We start from the raw sequence: 17,579 nt of genomic DNA on the forward strand, positions 1-17,579 counted from the left end.
ATAAATAAGCACTCAGATCTAAATAAAGCAAATGTTATTGTGCTGTAATGATCTGTGTACAACTGTACAATATCACTGTTAATTATTTAGTGTTGTGTACAGCTGTATGTTTTATCTATACATTGAAACAGCTAGATTTGTATTTAAATTTAATTAATTCAAAGAATTTCTAACTTTCTGCCAGAAATCATCTTCACCATGATAAGTATGTCGAAACTGTCAGAAGATTGTGAAGCGCGTTTGGCATTTCATATGAAGGGATTTTTTTCCATCATAATGATTAGTACACAATCATCGTGTTTTAGAAATAGTTCGTGTGCTAATTGCAGTTCAAATAAGCACTACTTACTTTTTATCATCGCTCTTGACAAAATAAGTACGACTTTCTTATTCCGTGCTATATTTTCAGCAATATTATCAACTATGACTTTTCCTACTTCAAAGTCTTGATGATGAATGCAGAGTTTTTGCTCATCACTTTTCACATCACTCATCATCCATTTTGATGAAGCTTTTCAACACCCATGTGGCGTCTTTTTCACAATAATCTACAAATCCTGAATACGCAAAATTTTGATTACGTTCTAGTTGCTCGTACCCTTTAGGTTTCGCCCTATAAAAATAAATTGTGTGGCGAATATGCCAACGAGCTTTATATAGTAGGCTGGCAAAAAGGATGAAACAAATTCTTATTATACACAGAATTGCGGAAATGACAATGAGTGTGTTGATATTTGCACATTGGTTTTCTGAAGGAAAATAATCCTTTAAAAGTGTTCCTTCAAGTTCACATATGTATTGATCTGAGTAATTCTTAAATATATTTGGATTTTTGAAAATCCATTCACGAAACCACAAATTTGTACAGCAGCATGAAATAGGATTGTTTGCAAGATCTACCTTCTTCAGATTTGATCTTAATGACAGGGGAAAGTATTCTTCCTTAAAAGCCAATATATGGTTAAAACTCAAATTCATGCGTCGTATTGTTGTATGTCCGAACACGTCTTTACCATTCCATCGCCGCATATCATTATATGAAAAGTCAATTGAATGCAATTTAGGTAACTTGAACAAAATATCACTGGAAAGTGTTAGAGGATTGCTTTGTCTAATTATTAAATATTTTAAATTCTGTAGTGACGAAAGCATTCGTTGTCAGGATTTTCTCTCCAAGGAAAATCTATTTCCACTTATATCCAGCTTCCATAGTTTTGGTAAATGGTTAAAAGAGTAATCAAGGTAACCAAGGTTATAGCGGTAATCAAAAGAATGTAATCCAGGGACAAAGACCAGACATGGAAAACAGACATACACAACAAAGAACATACAGTAGCTAAAATTATACATACAAAGTAACAAAAGTAAATGAGCAACTCGGACTCCACTAAAAACTGGGAGCAAGGACCAGGTGCACCGATAGGGTAAGCGTCCTCTGCTTTTCTAGAAACACCCGCCGAGTTGCTCATAAAAAGTCAAGTCCGGGGTAGACAAACGAGGAAAGGAAAACTATGACCCGTTGAATAATTCAGTTTTCATGGTGCTGATGGATACACCATAACGATCCACGAGTTTATGAAAACATCATCTAGGAAAAATAAACCCCATAGTCACTTGATTAGGCGAAACTAAAGTTGTTTCTAGAAAAGTCTAGAACCTCGAGTGTGTTACTGTGGAATGCATGAGGTTAAAAGGCAAATATACGCCCTCCAGAATCATTGATAGTTAGATTCCGCAATGCAACTAGTTGGCTAAATGAATCGTTATTTATTTTTTTTTACTTAGCGTCAACGTATTTAATTTGTTTAAACATGTAAAAAAATTTGATATGTAAGTAAATTATTCGATTTCAAATTAAGATAGGTACGATTTGAAAAAAAAAAAAAAGAACCAGTCACACTTTCTCCAAAAAAGTCTACTTGAAGTTGAAAGGAGTTATAACTTAAATGGAAGTGGTTTAGGTTTACAGAGTAATGCGATTCTATTTTTTCCAGCCAGTTATATGAAAAGTCAAGATGTTTCAGCCACGGCAATGTAACATTCAATAGATAGTAAAATTCAGTGTATGTATATTTTTACAGTTCAAACTTAAGGTTTTGATTTGGAATTTCGATAGTGTACAGTACAAAGCATGCGGTTCTTCATTCCAAAGTAAATCATTTAATTTTGACCTTGATAATTTGTTAGATCCCAATCCCAAAACAGCATTGATGACGTTTGATGCAGAAATACCTCTGTTGCCTGATAGATCCAGTTCTTTGATGTAACTCAGTTTACTCAAAGCATCAGATGTTATTGTTGATATATTGTCGTATCGCAGCTTTAACCCTTCTAACTTAAGCGCTGTATGATTTGACACAATATTCCTATTTATAATTGGAAGGTTTGCTCCACTTATTGTTAGAAAACGGGTTATTTTAGGAAACGTTGGTATGTTAACTATGTTATGGATTTTCACGCAGAAAGCTGTGACATTGAAACATCTGCGAAACTGAGGACAACTTTCGGATGCTGATTGATGTAGTAGTTTGGAAATAATATTTGTAATTGAAAAGTATAGTTTCCATAAACGGACCATTGTGTCGATCCTAAAAACATGTATATCAGTTAATATTTATTGGTGAAATTATAACAAATATTATATTTCACAGTGGTCTTAGATGTAAAGAATTGACATTTAAAGGTTTTTCTACCTGACGAGTTCGTTGCTTATATCCTTTTTCCGCAATAAGAAAACAATTGTAATTGGAACTATTTTAAAAAATGAAACTATTAATTTTGCTTACCTAATTAAATTAACAGCATGTTAACTGGAAACTAAAGCAAACATTGAATGATTGGCGTCAACGTCTAATGATCAAGGACATTCTATACGGAAGATTTCCAAATTTTACCATTGGCCATTTCCTTTTGACGGTATCAATAGGATTTAATGAAAATAGATGTCTTGTAAAATATTTTAGAATAATCATTTTTTTCAGAAATTATTATAAAAATTCTTCATTGTACTAGGTTCTATACTTTTTATATTATGATATGTATAGTTTTTTAGTACTGTTATATAAAGTACTGATCATCTTATTGATTCCATTTAAAAAATGAATATTGTGTCTACCCGTCTACATTTATTAGGATGTTTTTGATGGGTCGATATGAAAATGGGTCACATTGTTTCATAGTGATCTTGTTTCCCTTGCGTACGCTTTAATACATTTTAACATTAACAAGTAAGTTGTACGATCCGAGCCGAACGAACCACTTTTCCGCTTTTTAATCTCTAACTTCAAAAATATCTCTAGTGTTCAATGTTAATGATTTTAATTTATAGTCAAGTATTTTTTGTATTGCGCATTTAGAATTGATAATAAAGTTCAAATGATTATTACGTCACTGGCCAATGCATACATATATTGTCTGTACCGGTCTCATTATGAATTAGTCGTTATCAGAAATGAACGGATTTCTTCTGATCTGTAAGTAGTTCCGTTGTTTCATAGATTTGTTTCTTGAAAAAGTCGTTTCTGTGCCTTTTCTTCACTAAGTTTCCCTTACAGATAGACAGTTAATAAAATATGTATGATGCAGATAAAACATATAGAAATTTGTCACAAACAAGAGGGTGAAAATTTATGGTTGAAATATTTACTTTTATCCATTTTTACTATGCCGTTTCAAAAAAAAAATCAAATATATGAACAGGAATCAAACAGTTATTTAGGGTCATAGTATATTTACATAATTAGTGAAACTATTTTATTTGCTATTTCGACTTTATTGAGTAAAAGTTGATAGTTTGTTGAAGTTTTCCATTAGTTAATTTGAGTTTACCATAGCTATCTTCTGTTAACCTTTTGACATTTCTATAGTCAAGTTCAAATTACTGAAACGCAGCAAGGAATGAATTAAAATATCTAGGTGATCGCTCCTTCCAAAAATGTACTTTAAGTATTTTAAGCTTGCGTTTATGTCAAAAAAGTGTCGGAGGTCAAAATTTGTTTTATTTTGAAGCATTTTGTCGTCGTTTTTAGTCCTTGTTAATAAAAAAACAGCACTAAAATATTTATGATAAATGTGCTTCAGGTGATAGCGATCAAAGAACGGTAATGTTGCCTTCAATGACTGAAAGGCTGAAAAAAAGCATCCTTTCATGGGAAACATGTTTCTGTTTTTATGGAAAAAGCCTAACACCATTGTTTTGTATGTAAGCCCATTACTTTGAACACTAGATAAAAAAGAATCAAAGATAATTAGCGTAATCTTACATTAAAACACAGTACGTTCAACAAGGATGCTATATCGAGTTACAGCTGATGATTACTATGCTAAATTTTCACCTTGACACCGTATTTGTCACTTTTGTGAGACACATTTTCAACAATTTATAGGCATTCCGGTTGTTACAAATTGTGCCCCTCTCCTAACTGGTTTGTTTCCTTATTCATATGGATCAGGGTTTTGTCAAATCTTGTGAAAAAAAAACATGACATCTGAGAAGCAAGATTCATCGGATATTAAATAATTGATTATCATATCTTTTGTCTGTGCTTTTTGTTTAAGTTTTGTTGTTTTCACCTTGAAATTGAAAGTTGGTGTCTACTTTTGTTTTAACTTGCGTGCATTTATTTCCTTTTGTTTAAGTTTAAACATTCAATGTTTTTAATGTTTATATTTTCTGTACTAAGTTTACTACTTTGTTTGGACTTGTGGTAATTTTTTGCTACATGTTTCTTTTGTAATTTATCGGAAATAATTCACTATTTTAATTGGAATGGGAGGTTAAGCATTAGCTGGAATCGATGTTGTCAATTATTCATTATTTGTAATTCATCACGTAAACATGTTTTAAAACGTAGTCTAAATAATTTCATCAATGCACGGCTATATACATACGAATGAACTGAATGTTCAAAGTATATTTTCAATCATTTTTTTACAGTTGGATGTTTATTAGCAGTAATTTCTGGTAAGTTTGCTCCGAAGTATGCTTTAGGCTTGTGCATTGCCTATGGAAATGGAATTTCTATGCGGATGGCAGTAATAATTTAAAGATAATCTGTGACATAAACAAATTTACACCAAAGTGACGCAACTGACAGTATTGTAAAGTATCCAAAAATGATTACCCTTTCTATTTAAGAAAATCTATACTTGCTTACGTTTCATGAATGCATCCGAGGCTATATTTTGTCCATGGCAGGTTATGTTCCAGATCAGCCAGTGGAACAGCGGATAATGAGCGGATAAAGTACATTTCCCAAAATTTTCCATGGATATTGAAGGAAGCAGAAAAATAATTCTGACTCATTTTCTATTTTTGACCCCGATAACTGTCAAATTATCAAGTTCGTTCTACGGAACTTCACTGTTAACTGTTCCTCCTTATTACCGAATCCTATCCGGTATCCAATTTTTCTAACAACTATCACTGGGGAACATCTCAAGAATGTTATTTTCACGAAATCTCTTAGCTGTAGTGCTCAGTTTATGGTCGCCATGATGTAACAGCATGCATTTTTGGTAGAGTCATCATTTTTTTTATAGAAAATGTGATTTTTTTTTAAATTGTTCTCAATCTTTTTTAGATAACAGGTTTGGTTATCATGTGCATGTATGTAATAATAATAATAATAATAATAATAATAATAATGAAAATTAAAACTTTATTTTGTAAGAGTTACACAATTTGTTTACAAGCTAATCGTCCCTGCGGTCCTCACACACAAAGATATAACAACTTATTAAACAGAAACAGAAATTGATTTTGACAACAGCAAAGTACAATAAAAGAAAAACATAAACTAAATATAGAATATAAAAATGAAAAAAATATACCTGAAATAGTTTATACCAGAAGCTACAACTAAAATAATAGTAATATGCAATTTGTACTGATAAACATTTTCATATTTTACCCCACATTAGACAGTAATTTATTATCAATAACTATACCAAGGAGGACATTAGTCACTATGTGTGCTTTTAATTTGCTAATTTGAGACAAACCAACTCCTTAGCAGATTAGGTTAAGTATGCAATCAAAGTAAAGATGACATTAGGACCTATACTTCAGACATGGAAAACATACATATATCAAGGTCAAAGTTTTTACGACGCCCTCTTACATCTTACCAGGCATGACGAAACCTTCAGACATTGAGATTCATTACTGATAACGCAGTAGTATTTCAGGTACACACTCTATTTTAAAAACTACAGAAACTTAAACAAGGTAAAAGTCGTATTTGAATGTTTCTGCAATAAATATTTTTTTTATCATGACAAAACAAAATTAATTCCCATATTTTTTTTTCTGGAGAATGAATGTTATGCCATTTTTAATTTCAATGCAAAAGATAAAAAGGCAATTCTTCCTACTTATGGAACAGTTCGTGATCAAACAAACTGAAGAATTAACCGAGATAAACTGACTCTTCTCAGTACATTAACAACAGTGATTACATGTAGTCTGTAGTATTTTGGTAGTATTCCAATGCTATGGAAACCAATCATATGGGCTTTAGTACGGAAATGTAATTTACGCTTTTGTTGGTGTCAGCATGACGATAAATACAGTTGATTAAGAAACATATTACATCAAATTCAGAGTAAAGGATGAAAAATGCAATGAACCAATCACAATGCCACCAGAAGATTTTTCTGCATTTCAGTCATGCTAGTCATTTGGTTTAACAATAATTAAATATATGGGAAAAAGTTGAATAAAACGACAGCATTCTTGAGATCGGAAAATTTGTAAAGTGTAACCGTTTACCAGAATAAATATGATAATAACTAAAGGCAAAGCAAACAAAACCGACCAGGAATTAACACAAAAGCGCAAACAAACAAATAAATAAATAAATAAAACAAAATTATGTAAAGACTAAACCACATTTAAATAAGATAACAATGAATGACTATAATATGAAAAATACAATCAGGCTTAATCAACAAATTGCAGTAGCCATTGTGTATACAAAATTAAGATTCGTCCTAAGATAAGATCTAGGACGCGCATATACATGAGTTTAGATGAACCAGAAGGTTCTGTTAAATTCGATGTTTTTGACGTCACTTATCAAAATAGTTTTATCTATAAGGTAAAAGTCGACAGAGGAATGAGTTTCCAATCAGTAAAAGTCGAATGTCGGTTTAAGTGCAAGAAAGTAATACCAGTTTCTGTTCTTAGAGGAATAGGTAAACTGTTATGTTACCAAAACCAGTTAAAATTAATGATTTAATCATACGTCGACCTTGCATTAACGGAGAGTAGCTTGTTTCTTACATAACTGAAACATTGATCCGCCTTTGACGTAGAACAAATGTTGTTCCGGCAGACAAAGCCCAAAACAACATTGTTCTTGTCTGCAAAACGTATTATATCCAATGTTTATTATCAGGGTAGACGTAGAAATTAATAGCATTATGAGACCTAAACTGCCACTACACTCTCAAAAGAACAGATAGTAGATACCCATAAATCTGTGCTATCCTCTTTTTGTCTCTCTAACAAAAATGATGATTGTGATTTACCGTCTATGCACTAGATTACTAAACTCCAAAATAATCCATACAAACAACGTTACATACCTGAATCTGCAAACGTACCATCAAGCCTCTTATAAAACTTCTAACTTCTACTCTGTACTTCTATCAAAGGGGTCTCCAGTCTTGCCAAACTATGGTTACTCCCGTAGTGGTATTAATTCAATGTGGATCCTGAAAAATTCGGAAGATCGTTTGGAGACCTTCAATTCAAGATTATTATTTGCATATAATAGCATTGAAACCTATGATTTTTCAAGATACTCATACATTTATTCCTCATACTCGGTTAAAATCCCGACTCAAGAATATTATAGATCGTTGTTTCACCAAAAAAGATGTAATTAAATAGCTCTTGGTAGAGATTCCTCATACTTTGTAAAAACAATTCCAAACCATCTTCCAAATGTACAGAAAAAGATGTTTTCAAAATACTTGAATTTTTGATCGATTACATATTTGTCCAGTGTCGTGGACGCATTTTTTTTACAGAAGGTCGGCATTCCATTGGGAACAAATTGTGCTCCTCTACTTGCTGACCTTTTCGTACACTCTTATGAGGCTTACTTTATAGCTGATCTGATCCGAAAGAAAGAAGGTCTTTTAGCAAGATCCTTTAATCCCAGTCACCACAATATAGATGACGTACTATCGTGTACAATCCTAGTTTTCGCGGACTTGATAAATCGCATCTACCCCAAAGAACTTAAGATAGATGATACTGCAGACACCGTAACGTCAGCCTTATATCTTGACCTAGAAGGAAGCTATTGACCAAACTTACCACAAACGTGATGACTTTTCATTCAGAATTGTCATTTTTCCTTAAATCTGTGGCAACATCCCTTCAGCACATGCGTAATAAGTTTTCATATCACAACTCATACGTTATGCCAGAGCTTGCCGTAACTACGCATACTTTTTTTTAACACCCTACACTTCTTACAGTAAAGCTTCTGGAACAGGGCCATGTTCCTACAAGATTGAAGTCATCACTACAGATTTTTTGTTGTCGCCATCATGAATTCGTGAATCATTTCGATGTATCTATCTGCACTTAACTTATTTGTTCATCGTGTCAAAGTTTTCCTTTCTTCTTCCGTCTACTCCGGACTTGTCTCTTTATGAGCAACTCGACGGGTGTTTCTAGAAAAGTAGAGGACGCTTACCCTATCAGTGCACCTGGTCCGTGTTCCCAGTCCGTGTTGCTCATTTGCTTTTGTTACTTTGTGTGTATGATTTCATGTTCTTTGTTGTGTATGTCTGTTTTCCGTTTCTGGTTTTTGTCCCTGGATTATATTCTGTTGATTACCTTGGATCCCTTGGTTCTAGCTGGCATGCATGCATAGTGATTGTTTATATGCATGTCTTGCATAGTGTATATAATTTTGTCGAATTAACCAATATTTATTGCCATGGTCGTCGGGTTGTGTCGATACATGTAACTCATTGGGTGATATTTCGCGCCAGATAAGTGAAATTCAGGTCATCAACGTGAAATGTTAATGTAATTTGCTCCAGATATGTTTACACGAGAAAATGTAGTATGTATGGTAGTAACAGATCCAATATGATCAATTCACTTGCCTTTTTTTTTGACAGCTTCCACGCAAAAATGTTATTGTCCATCGGGATCTGATTGTAAGTTATGGATTTCTGTTTAGATTTTAAAAAGCATTATGAACGGTAGAAATTACTTATATGAATAAGAATCTACTAAGGGTACAAAGCAATAGTCAAGAAATAAAAAGCAACTATAATGTTTGAACGAACGAAACAGAAAATATCAATGGAAAACAGAAATGGTGAAGCGCAATCTAAATAGTAAATACAGAGATTACCGAAAGGTCTTCAAAAAGTGAAAACACGCTTTAAATAAGCAATTTTTGTTAGTACAGGTAAATATTAACAGCATAATGCCATATTAGCTTACAAACATCGGCAATATGTCTTATTTGGCGATAATAAGGCTTCTAAAAAGTAATACTTTGTAAATTAAAGATCGTTGATTTCAGTATTAAAAAGCGGAACATATTGCCCCAATTAGTTACTGACCACGAACCATGAAAATGTGTCAAAATTACAATGGCAGCAAATGTATGTTATCTTTTTTTTACTAAACATGTTTTATGATCAAACTCAATTAACTTTATTATTGTATTGAACTTTAGATTTATATCACTTGTTGAATCGAATTAAAACACCACACCTACAGAGGACTTTTAATGTTCGTACGTTAGGATTTTTACAATTTTAGCAAACGATTTACTTATAGATCCAGCGGCAGTACCATGTGCTTGCAAAACATACAAACGTATGTATATAAATTTACATTTTTTGCTTCATAAAGTAATGCTGATTTTATTAATAAAAATTGAACTACACACATTATTGAAAAAACATTTTCAGAAAAGCCATGGGAAGAATGTGAATAAAATTAAAACGCTGCTGTCTTTCAAGTGGAATTTTAGTATGGTTATATTATTATGTCCATATTGCTTTAATTAATGTCACTGTTTCTTTTAAGATGTTCGAAAATTATGTTGCTAAATGATTAATGTCATCATTACAGAAGTTTTATGGTCGTCATCATAAACTCGTTGATCGCTACAGTGTATCCATCTGTGCCATAAAAAGTGATTTGTTTAACGTGCCATAGTTTTCCTTTCTTCTTACGTCTACCCCGAACATGACTTTTTATGAGCAACTCGGTATGTGTTTCTAGAAAAGTAGAGGACGCTTACACTACCGATGCACCTGGTCCACTCTCCCAGTTTTTGGTGGAGTCCGAGTTGCTCATTTCCTTTTGTTACTTTGTGTGTATGATTTTTGTTACTTTATGTTCTTTGTTGTGAATATCTGTTTTCCATGACTGGATTTTGTCCCTATATTACATTATTTTGATTACCGCTGTAAACTTGGTTCCCTTGATTACTTTTTCTAATTTTATGCTTCTCTTTCAGGTGAAGCGTTATGTCCAAATCCTAGTGGACCTTGTAAGTAAAACAAGTATTTTAATTAAACTATTTCCATTATTTAATCAAGTATGATAGACAACAAACTTTAATACTAATATGTCTTCTTATTCTTATATATACATTTTTATTTTGTTTTATATAAACAATTACAACCAATATTTAGGGATCAAAGCAACAGTAATTGCTTTATACCAGTGTTTTCTTATGTTTTATAATGGTTTATAAATTTGCTTTTAGATCCCGTAGCCGTGCCCTGCTCAAGTATTAAAGCTCGTAAGTAAATGTTCAATGCTTTTGAACTTTTTATGACAATCTTTTTCACTCGACAGAATTATGCCTTTTTGTGCTGAAGTTTCTTCAAATACAGCAAATACGTGTTTTACATGTGTTTCCAATGATTGTATTATACTCACAAAATAATAAATAGTATACTGTCAGACAAGTTTATGATTACAAAACCGCCTAAGAAGACTAAAATCAGTAATGATAGACATATTTTGCATGTTAAGAGTAATAAAAAGTTACTCTGTTATACTGGTACGCCACGTGTTATGTAATTCAATTGCTAAGCTAGCGTTCTTTGGTTGTTTTGTTTTGTCATTCAAATCGTACATCTGCAAGTTTTATACACATGATGAGTATATGGGGATCGATTCATGCAACGATCATACGATAATTTACGTATGATAGTGATATGACTATCATGTGATTTTTATACTTTGTTACTGCTTGAAACATGTGATAATCATGTGTTTGTGAAAAACGAATGATTATGATATGATATTCAGTATTTGTAAACTCAAATATATGACGCTCGTTTGATATGATCAGCTTATTTTGCAAACTCTATGATTCTCATGAGTGGCACTTTTAGGCAATGTAGTTGGCAAAATATATACTATGAAATATAAATGCTGAACATGATGTTTTCAAGTTAATGTCAAGTCAATTTCTTACAGCGAGTTTATCAAACTGCAGATACATTATGGGATCATGTAAGTATTGTTTTATGATATTTTTATTTTAGGAATTTAGGTTATTTTTTGTACTATTTCGCGCTTTTGTTTTTATTGATAATATATTTCAATCATGTAAGGCCACGAAACAGCAATGGTATAGTTTAATATTTTGCAATTAAGATTCAGCCTCAATCTGTCTTTCTTTGGAAAATAACTAACGACCCTGTTTTCTCTTGTGATTGTAGATTACTGTGGGTTTAAGAAGAGAGATTTCGCAAGCACGTATGTGTATCAATACTAAATTGGAGTCCGACCGGTTTGATTATAAAGTAGTTGTTTTTTCTTCGCCTTTGAATGAGTTTTTTATCATTCGTGCCAATCTGAGTGTACTTACAAAACATATAAACAGTTTGCAAAAATGTGTCATTGTAATTGTAGTAATGTAGGGAAATGTTTTAGAAATGCGTCAATGAATATTTAAATTTCACATCTAAGAGATAACTTCACTAGACATGGATTTATCTGGCTGTAACACAAACAAAAACCCGTTGTATTATATTTTCTTTGCGCCTTTTTTTTGTATAGTTCACGCTGTTGTAAATTTTTAACATTTATCGAATTTGAAGAAAGGCTTTTCTTAAATAGAAATAATAATCATTTTATTGGATTTACATACTGTCATTTGCGTCTGTATGTGGCATTTGAAAACGTCACAGGTTATTTGCCAAAACACTTACGCCATACATGGAGGAAGGTAACATTTCTGAAATCTGTAAATTGCTAAACATTATGTTACTGGAGGCACTTGTTAAATATAATGTAGTACACGGTGCTCGCTAATGTTCATAAAATAATTTTAATTTCTTATTGCAGGTTTCTTTGGACTACTTGACACTATTACATCAAAGTAATTGTTTGGTTTTTTTTCTAAATAAATACTTGCAAGTGCAAAGATTTTCTTTTAGCGCATTTTGTCTCATATTTCTTGCATTGCAATGGTCAATTAACTGTGCGGTAAGAATGCCTAACCAAACTCAACTGATTGGATTCACATAGTCACTTTAATGATTGAATAAAAGCAAAGCCATTTATACACACGATAATTTACAATGTTTTATTTCATAAGCCTATAAAAATATAAAGTTATACCAGTATACTTAGACAAGAATGAGTATACATGATGATGTTGAATTCCCTTTTTCAATATTTTATTTCCGGTCAATCGATTCTTTCCAGTAACACATAATTAACTTTTGCATGCTTGATTCTGTATTAAGCTATTCCTAAAAATTCACATATTACTGAATCCATCTGATGTCTATATCTATATGTGTGTGCTTATAAACAAACAACATTTAAGAGTTTGTTGTAGTTAAATTAGTATCATAATCTGACATTCAAATTGCATTTTAATATGTTTGGAAATCAATACAATTAAGAGGGTATCCATGTTTATACCAGACAGTAGGTTGTACATGACAATTTTTTGTTGTATTTATTTTTGTTTTTGCTTTTTTTTTTCTTTATTTCATATCACAAATTCATTCTTTCTCAAAGTTAAATGTTTGGTGTAGATTAACTGCAACGGTTAAAGAGACAATTATTACATAGAAAGCATTAGAATTCATTGAAAAGGGAGATAACTCTTTTTATTTTTGTGCATAATTGTGTTGTTTTGTTAGCAACTTTAAAATCTTTTTCCGAACCATTCATTTTCGCTTGAACAATGATTATGTTTGCCATTACTGAAGACAGATTTACAAATCATAACTGATTCCAGTCGCTGCGTACCCATGCTGATAGCTGAGGATACTTAGACCCTCGAGATTAAGAACTCCAGTGAAAATGTATTTCACAATACAATCTTGAGGGCCTAAGTATCCTTATTTGTATTTTGTATACTTTGGTTGCAGTTCCAAAGTGCAATTAATTCTACAAGGAATTGCTTGCCTGAAAACAACTTGCGCTCTTTAGTCTCGTGTTTGGCATTATAATCAGATTTGATGTTGAATTATAAATAATGAAGGAGATCAAAGCCTTCTGTCATATGTATCAAATAATAGTTCACTTTTGTTTGTACCGAAATGAAGGTTAGCTAATTACAGCAATTACAAAAATACGATACACTCATATTTTCTGACATTGGAAGGGGGGTCAATTATTCAACTCCAACAAGAAATTATTTTTCTTAGAAAACAAAAAGGATTTTGCTCCATTGATACGGGTTACCGGTTTAAACTGTCCTTTTGTGATATCCGTATTCGAAGGATTATCAAAGGAAAATGTTGGAGAACGATTATTTTTTACTTTTTTACCAGAATTTAATTCTAAAAACTCTTAAACGTGCACTTGTTCAATCGCTTGAAAACTAAACTTTTTATGGTTAATCTTACATATTTATGTATCTGTATTTTCTTTATGTGAAAACTTAGTTTTTACCCATTTTGGTCATTTTCACATCAAGAGGCATTGATGTGTTTCAATAATGAAGGCTATCATGCTGATATAGGTCTACAAAAATAACGGTGATTTGCTGGCCCATTGTCTATTACAAAAAACAACAAATCACTGTTAAATATCTCCTATTGTACAGCTTTTTACCTGTTAACCTTGAATTTCGTTTACACCATTTATATATCTATACCAAGAATTGTAAAGTTCTGATCAGCAGTTTTTTTAGATATATGAGTGCAAAACTTCTGGTGTAAAATATTGGTACTTTCAGTACAACAGGCAACTGGAAAATTTTGTCGAAGTTCGGCATTCTTCTTAGAGTAGTTTTAACTTTATGTGTAGTTTCATCGCAATCAGATGAGCCCCTTTGGAGAAATCGTTCGGATATTTTCAAGAATTTTGTTACAGAATAAATAAAATAATAGATACAATAAGAGACTCAGCAAAACATTAAGTCTCTGCAACTTCGTTGTCGGCGACTAAATAATAGCTAAGAATCCAGACAAAATATTGATCGATTGCAATTTGCAGGAGTAACGGCCACTCTCAGAATAACCTACAGAATCGTTAATGCCATACAACCGGAATAAATTTAGACAATTTGTACCTGAATGAAGATGAACAAATTACGTTGTATTGTCCAGTATATAAAATAAATAATTTGCGGTAGGCATTGCCTATATCAGCAAGCACCGTGAGCTTTACCATGCATGTACCGTCTCTGTGAGACTCGTGAAATAATAAAGGACATTATAAAAGGGGGTCGTCCCCGATGACATTTTGTGTTTATATTTAAGCAGCAAGCGAAATCAATATTTTATTTGAAATCTGCCTTGTTAATTTATGGGGGTGTTTTTTTTTCAATAAATGAATAACTTTAGTTTTCAAAAATTCCAACCCCATACCTCCTTTCTCCTCGCTCTCAAAATGGTCGATAACCTATAGCACTTCACAATACATTTTACACATATCATGTGACCTGTCGACAAAATTCAGACGATAACTGCAAATTCGAAACAAAAAAATGATTGCCTTTCCTATCTTAAAAAAACTATGCTTTGGATAATATAATCGGAGTTATACTTTTTTCAATACGGTTTAGGTTCTTGACAACAGCAACAGACGAATAGAGAAGGTACACATACATATATCACTTATTTTAATTTCTCTAAAAATAGAGAACCTCGAAAACTATCAGAAAAGATGAATTTACTTTTACTGAAACGTAATATTAACCTTTTTTGTTTGGTTTAAGAAAGCGATGATTTTTTCTCAATAAGGACAGTAACTTTTTGTTACTTTCGGGACATGGCCTTTTTTTTCGTTAGTACATTGGGGCACCTTAAGGGAAATTTAGATAGTACATGTAATAACTGTAAAGCTCTCAGCTCGCTACAAAAAGATCACTTTAAGCATAAGTCTTTGTATGAAAATCGGACAAAAAATGATTCATGGATGTCAAAAACCCGCCAAACTCAATTTATCAATTTAATTCTAATTCAGCAACATATAGATTTGCTATAGGTAGTCTTAATTTGTCTATCAGAAGGTGCATTGTCGAGTAAAAATCATATATATTGTGTATGAAATCGGCACTTTGCAAAAGTTATCGTTCTTGATTTGTTGATTTCAATTGGAGATGAATATATGATTTTTTTTTCAAAAATACGAAAGTGAAAACAGAAAGGATTTCTGTTACTATCAAATATAGGATATGCAGACGAAAAAGCATCGTTCTTATCGTTGGATTTACTACACCATGTCTCACTTTTACCATAAACAGTGTTTTGTATGGAAAGGTACTTAAAAGGACATATTATGTTCTAATAGTTGTTTGGCTATACAAAAACACCTTATTTATAACATAAACAGTGATATTGTAAAAACATACCAGGTTTTCCTGTACAAATTATGTATAGGACCAATGTATGAACTATTCGGAAATACAAGTGGATGCAGCTTTTTGTAAAATACCGTGAATGGCACAACCGGAAAAAGCTAATTTTGTTTTTAATGTTGAACTTTCAACTCAGAATTAAAATCAACACCTATTGCTAATCTCTGGGTAACAACAATATTAAGATTCACTTACATTTAAAAATTATTTACAGGAAATAAATACTCCCTAGTATCGTTATGTTCCATGTAACGATGAAAAGTAAAACTAGATTATTTGTTTTCATTCCATTGATAGCTGGTGTTATTGGTAAAACATCACCATATGTGAGTTAATAACATAACGAACGACTTGAGATATCTTACTTCTCACTAAATAAGTTTCATCTTGCCTTTCAATGGCAATTGAAACAAGTCTCAGTTCAACTTAACGCACAGCGCACGTTTGTCATAGGGATCATTTCAACAATTTAAATATATTTTATATCTATTTCAGTGTTACCTACAAAATCATTTTTCTCGAATTGTTATGTTAAATATTTTTATACGTAGTTGTCCTTGAACACCCATGGACTTTTGTAGGCTTAATAATAAGTTTTTTTTTAACATTGACTGAAACTTTCTATTTATGATTATTTTGAAGTGATACATTTTGTAACCTTAAAAAAACCACATATATAGTCATTTTTCGCCTTTTAGTCAAAAAAGTGTATTGAAACAACTACGACTCTATGAGGAGTTTTCTTTTCTATCATAATTATTATTTCAACAAATTAAAAGTAGTTTTTTTCTATCTGAATCGGTAATTAATTAATAATACCCACTATGAATCACCATTTATGGCATTTTAAGGGCAAATTACTCCAGTAAAGTGTCTTCTAACAACTTCTGTCGACAGTCTTAGAAAGAAGTGTTCCTAACTTCTGTACAACATCTCATGATCAAAGTAGCTGGCGCATTACATACTACATGATATCCAAATGGTACCTCCGACACCAGACATAAAACAATTACTACTAGAATAAATCTTTTCAGTGTGAACGATCAATAAAGAGGCTAGATGAATTATTCAGTGTCATAGTGTAGTGGCATGTATTTTCTCTTCAATATATATATATATATATATATATATATATAATGTTTGGCAAATAACATTAAGGGAAATCATTGGAGTAATACACTCTATCTTTTATCAAATGATACAGCTAGTAAATCCCTGAAAGAAATCAAATATTGATATATAGTAGAGAAGTACAAATGATAAGTATTAGCACTTGCAAGTCCTAGAACATACTTCATAATATTTTATTATGTTTTTGATTAAACACCAACATTTTTAAATTTTCTACCATTTAATAATAGTTCTTTTGTTTTCCAAAGATATAAGGAGTACTGAGAGCCATAAACCACCGGAACAATATTTGTAAGCCATAGATTAAGGTCATAAATTGTAAGATTGTTTTATTGTCACCATAAATTGATTAACGTGTGTGATATATTCGTTTAGAATATAATAAATGATATCCCATCATTCATGATTATCATGAGATTGATTCAAAATGCTGAATACAAACGTGCTTTTGTTACTTTGTATGTATAATTTTAGTTACTGTATGTTCTTTGTTGTGTATGTCTGTTTTCCATGTCGGGTCTTTGTCCCTGGATTACATTTATTGATTACCGCTATAACCTTGGTTCCTTTGATTACTCTTTCCAATGATTTGTGTCCCTTACCATAGGTCTATCT

The 17,579-nt window shown here is 31.8% G+C and overlaps 1 protein-coding gene across 5 annotated transcripts; it reads left to right on the forward strand.

Annotated features, from left to right (window-relative positions):
- The first annotated feature begins 3,385 nt into the window (after positions 1-3,385).
- LOC148608556 (uncharacterized) lies at positions 3,386-12,446 on the forward strand. 5 transcript variants are annotated; one of them, XM_088545696.1, is made up of 11 exons: positions 3,437-3,473; positions 4,937-4,963; positions 5,583-5,608; positions 7,101-7,197; positions 9,148-9,186; positions 9,803-9,859; positions 10,509-10,541; positions 10,761-10,796; positions 11,483-11,518; positions 11,728-11,760; positions 12,356-12,446. In XM_088545696.1, exons 1-11 carry the CDS (start codon positions 3,452-3,454, stop codon positions 12,391-12,393), a joined length of 444 nt encoding a protein of 147 aa, XP_088401822.1. In that variant the 5' UTR covers positions 3,437-3,451; the 3' UTR covers positions 12,394-12,446. The 5 variants fall into 5 exon arrangements, with proteins under 5 accessions (XP_088401825.1, XP_088401826.1, XP_088401824.1 ...); XM_088545697.1 differs by having other exon boundaries at positions 9,821-9,859; XM_088545698.1 differs by lacking the exon at positions 11,728-11,760 and having other exon boundaries at positions 3,420-3,473.
- Positions 12,447-17,579: the final 5,133 nt, after the last annotated feature.

This window comes from Perna viridis, chromosome 9 (genome assembly GCF_037379345.1).
Source record: "Perna viridis isolate PV_CMFRI_1.1 ecotype Kerala chromosome 9, ASM3737934v1, whole genome shotgun sequence".
Classification (NCBI taxonomy): Eukaryota; Metazoa; Mollusca; class Bivalvia; order Mytilida; family Mytilidae; genus Perna; species Perna viridis.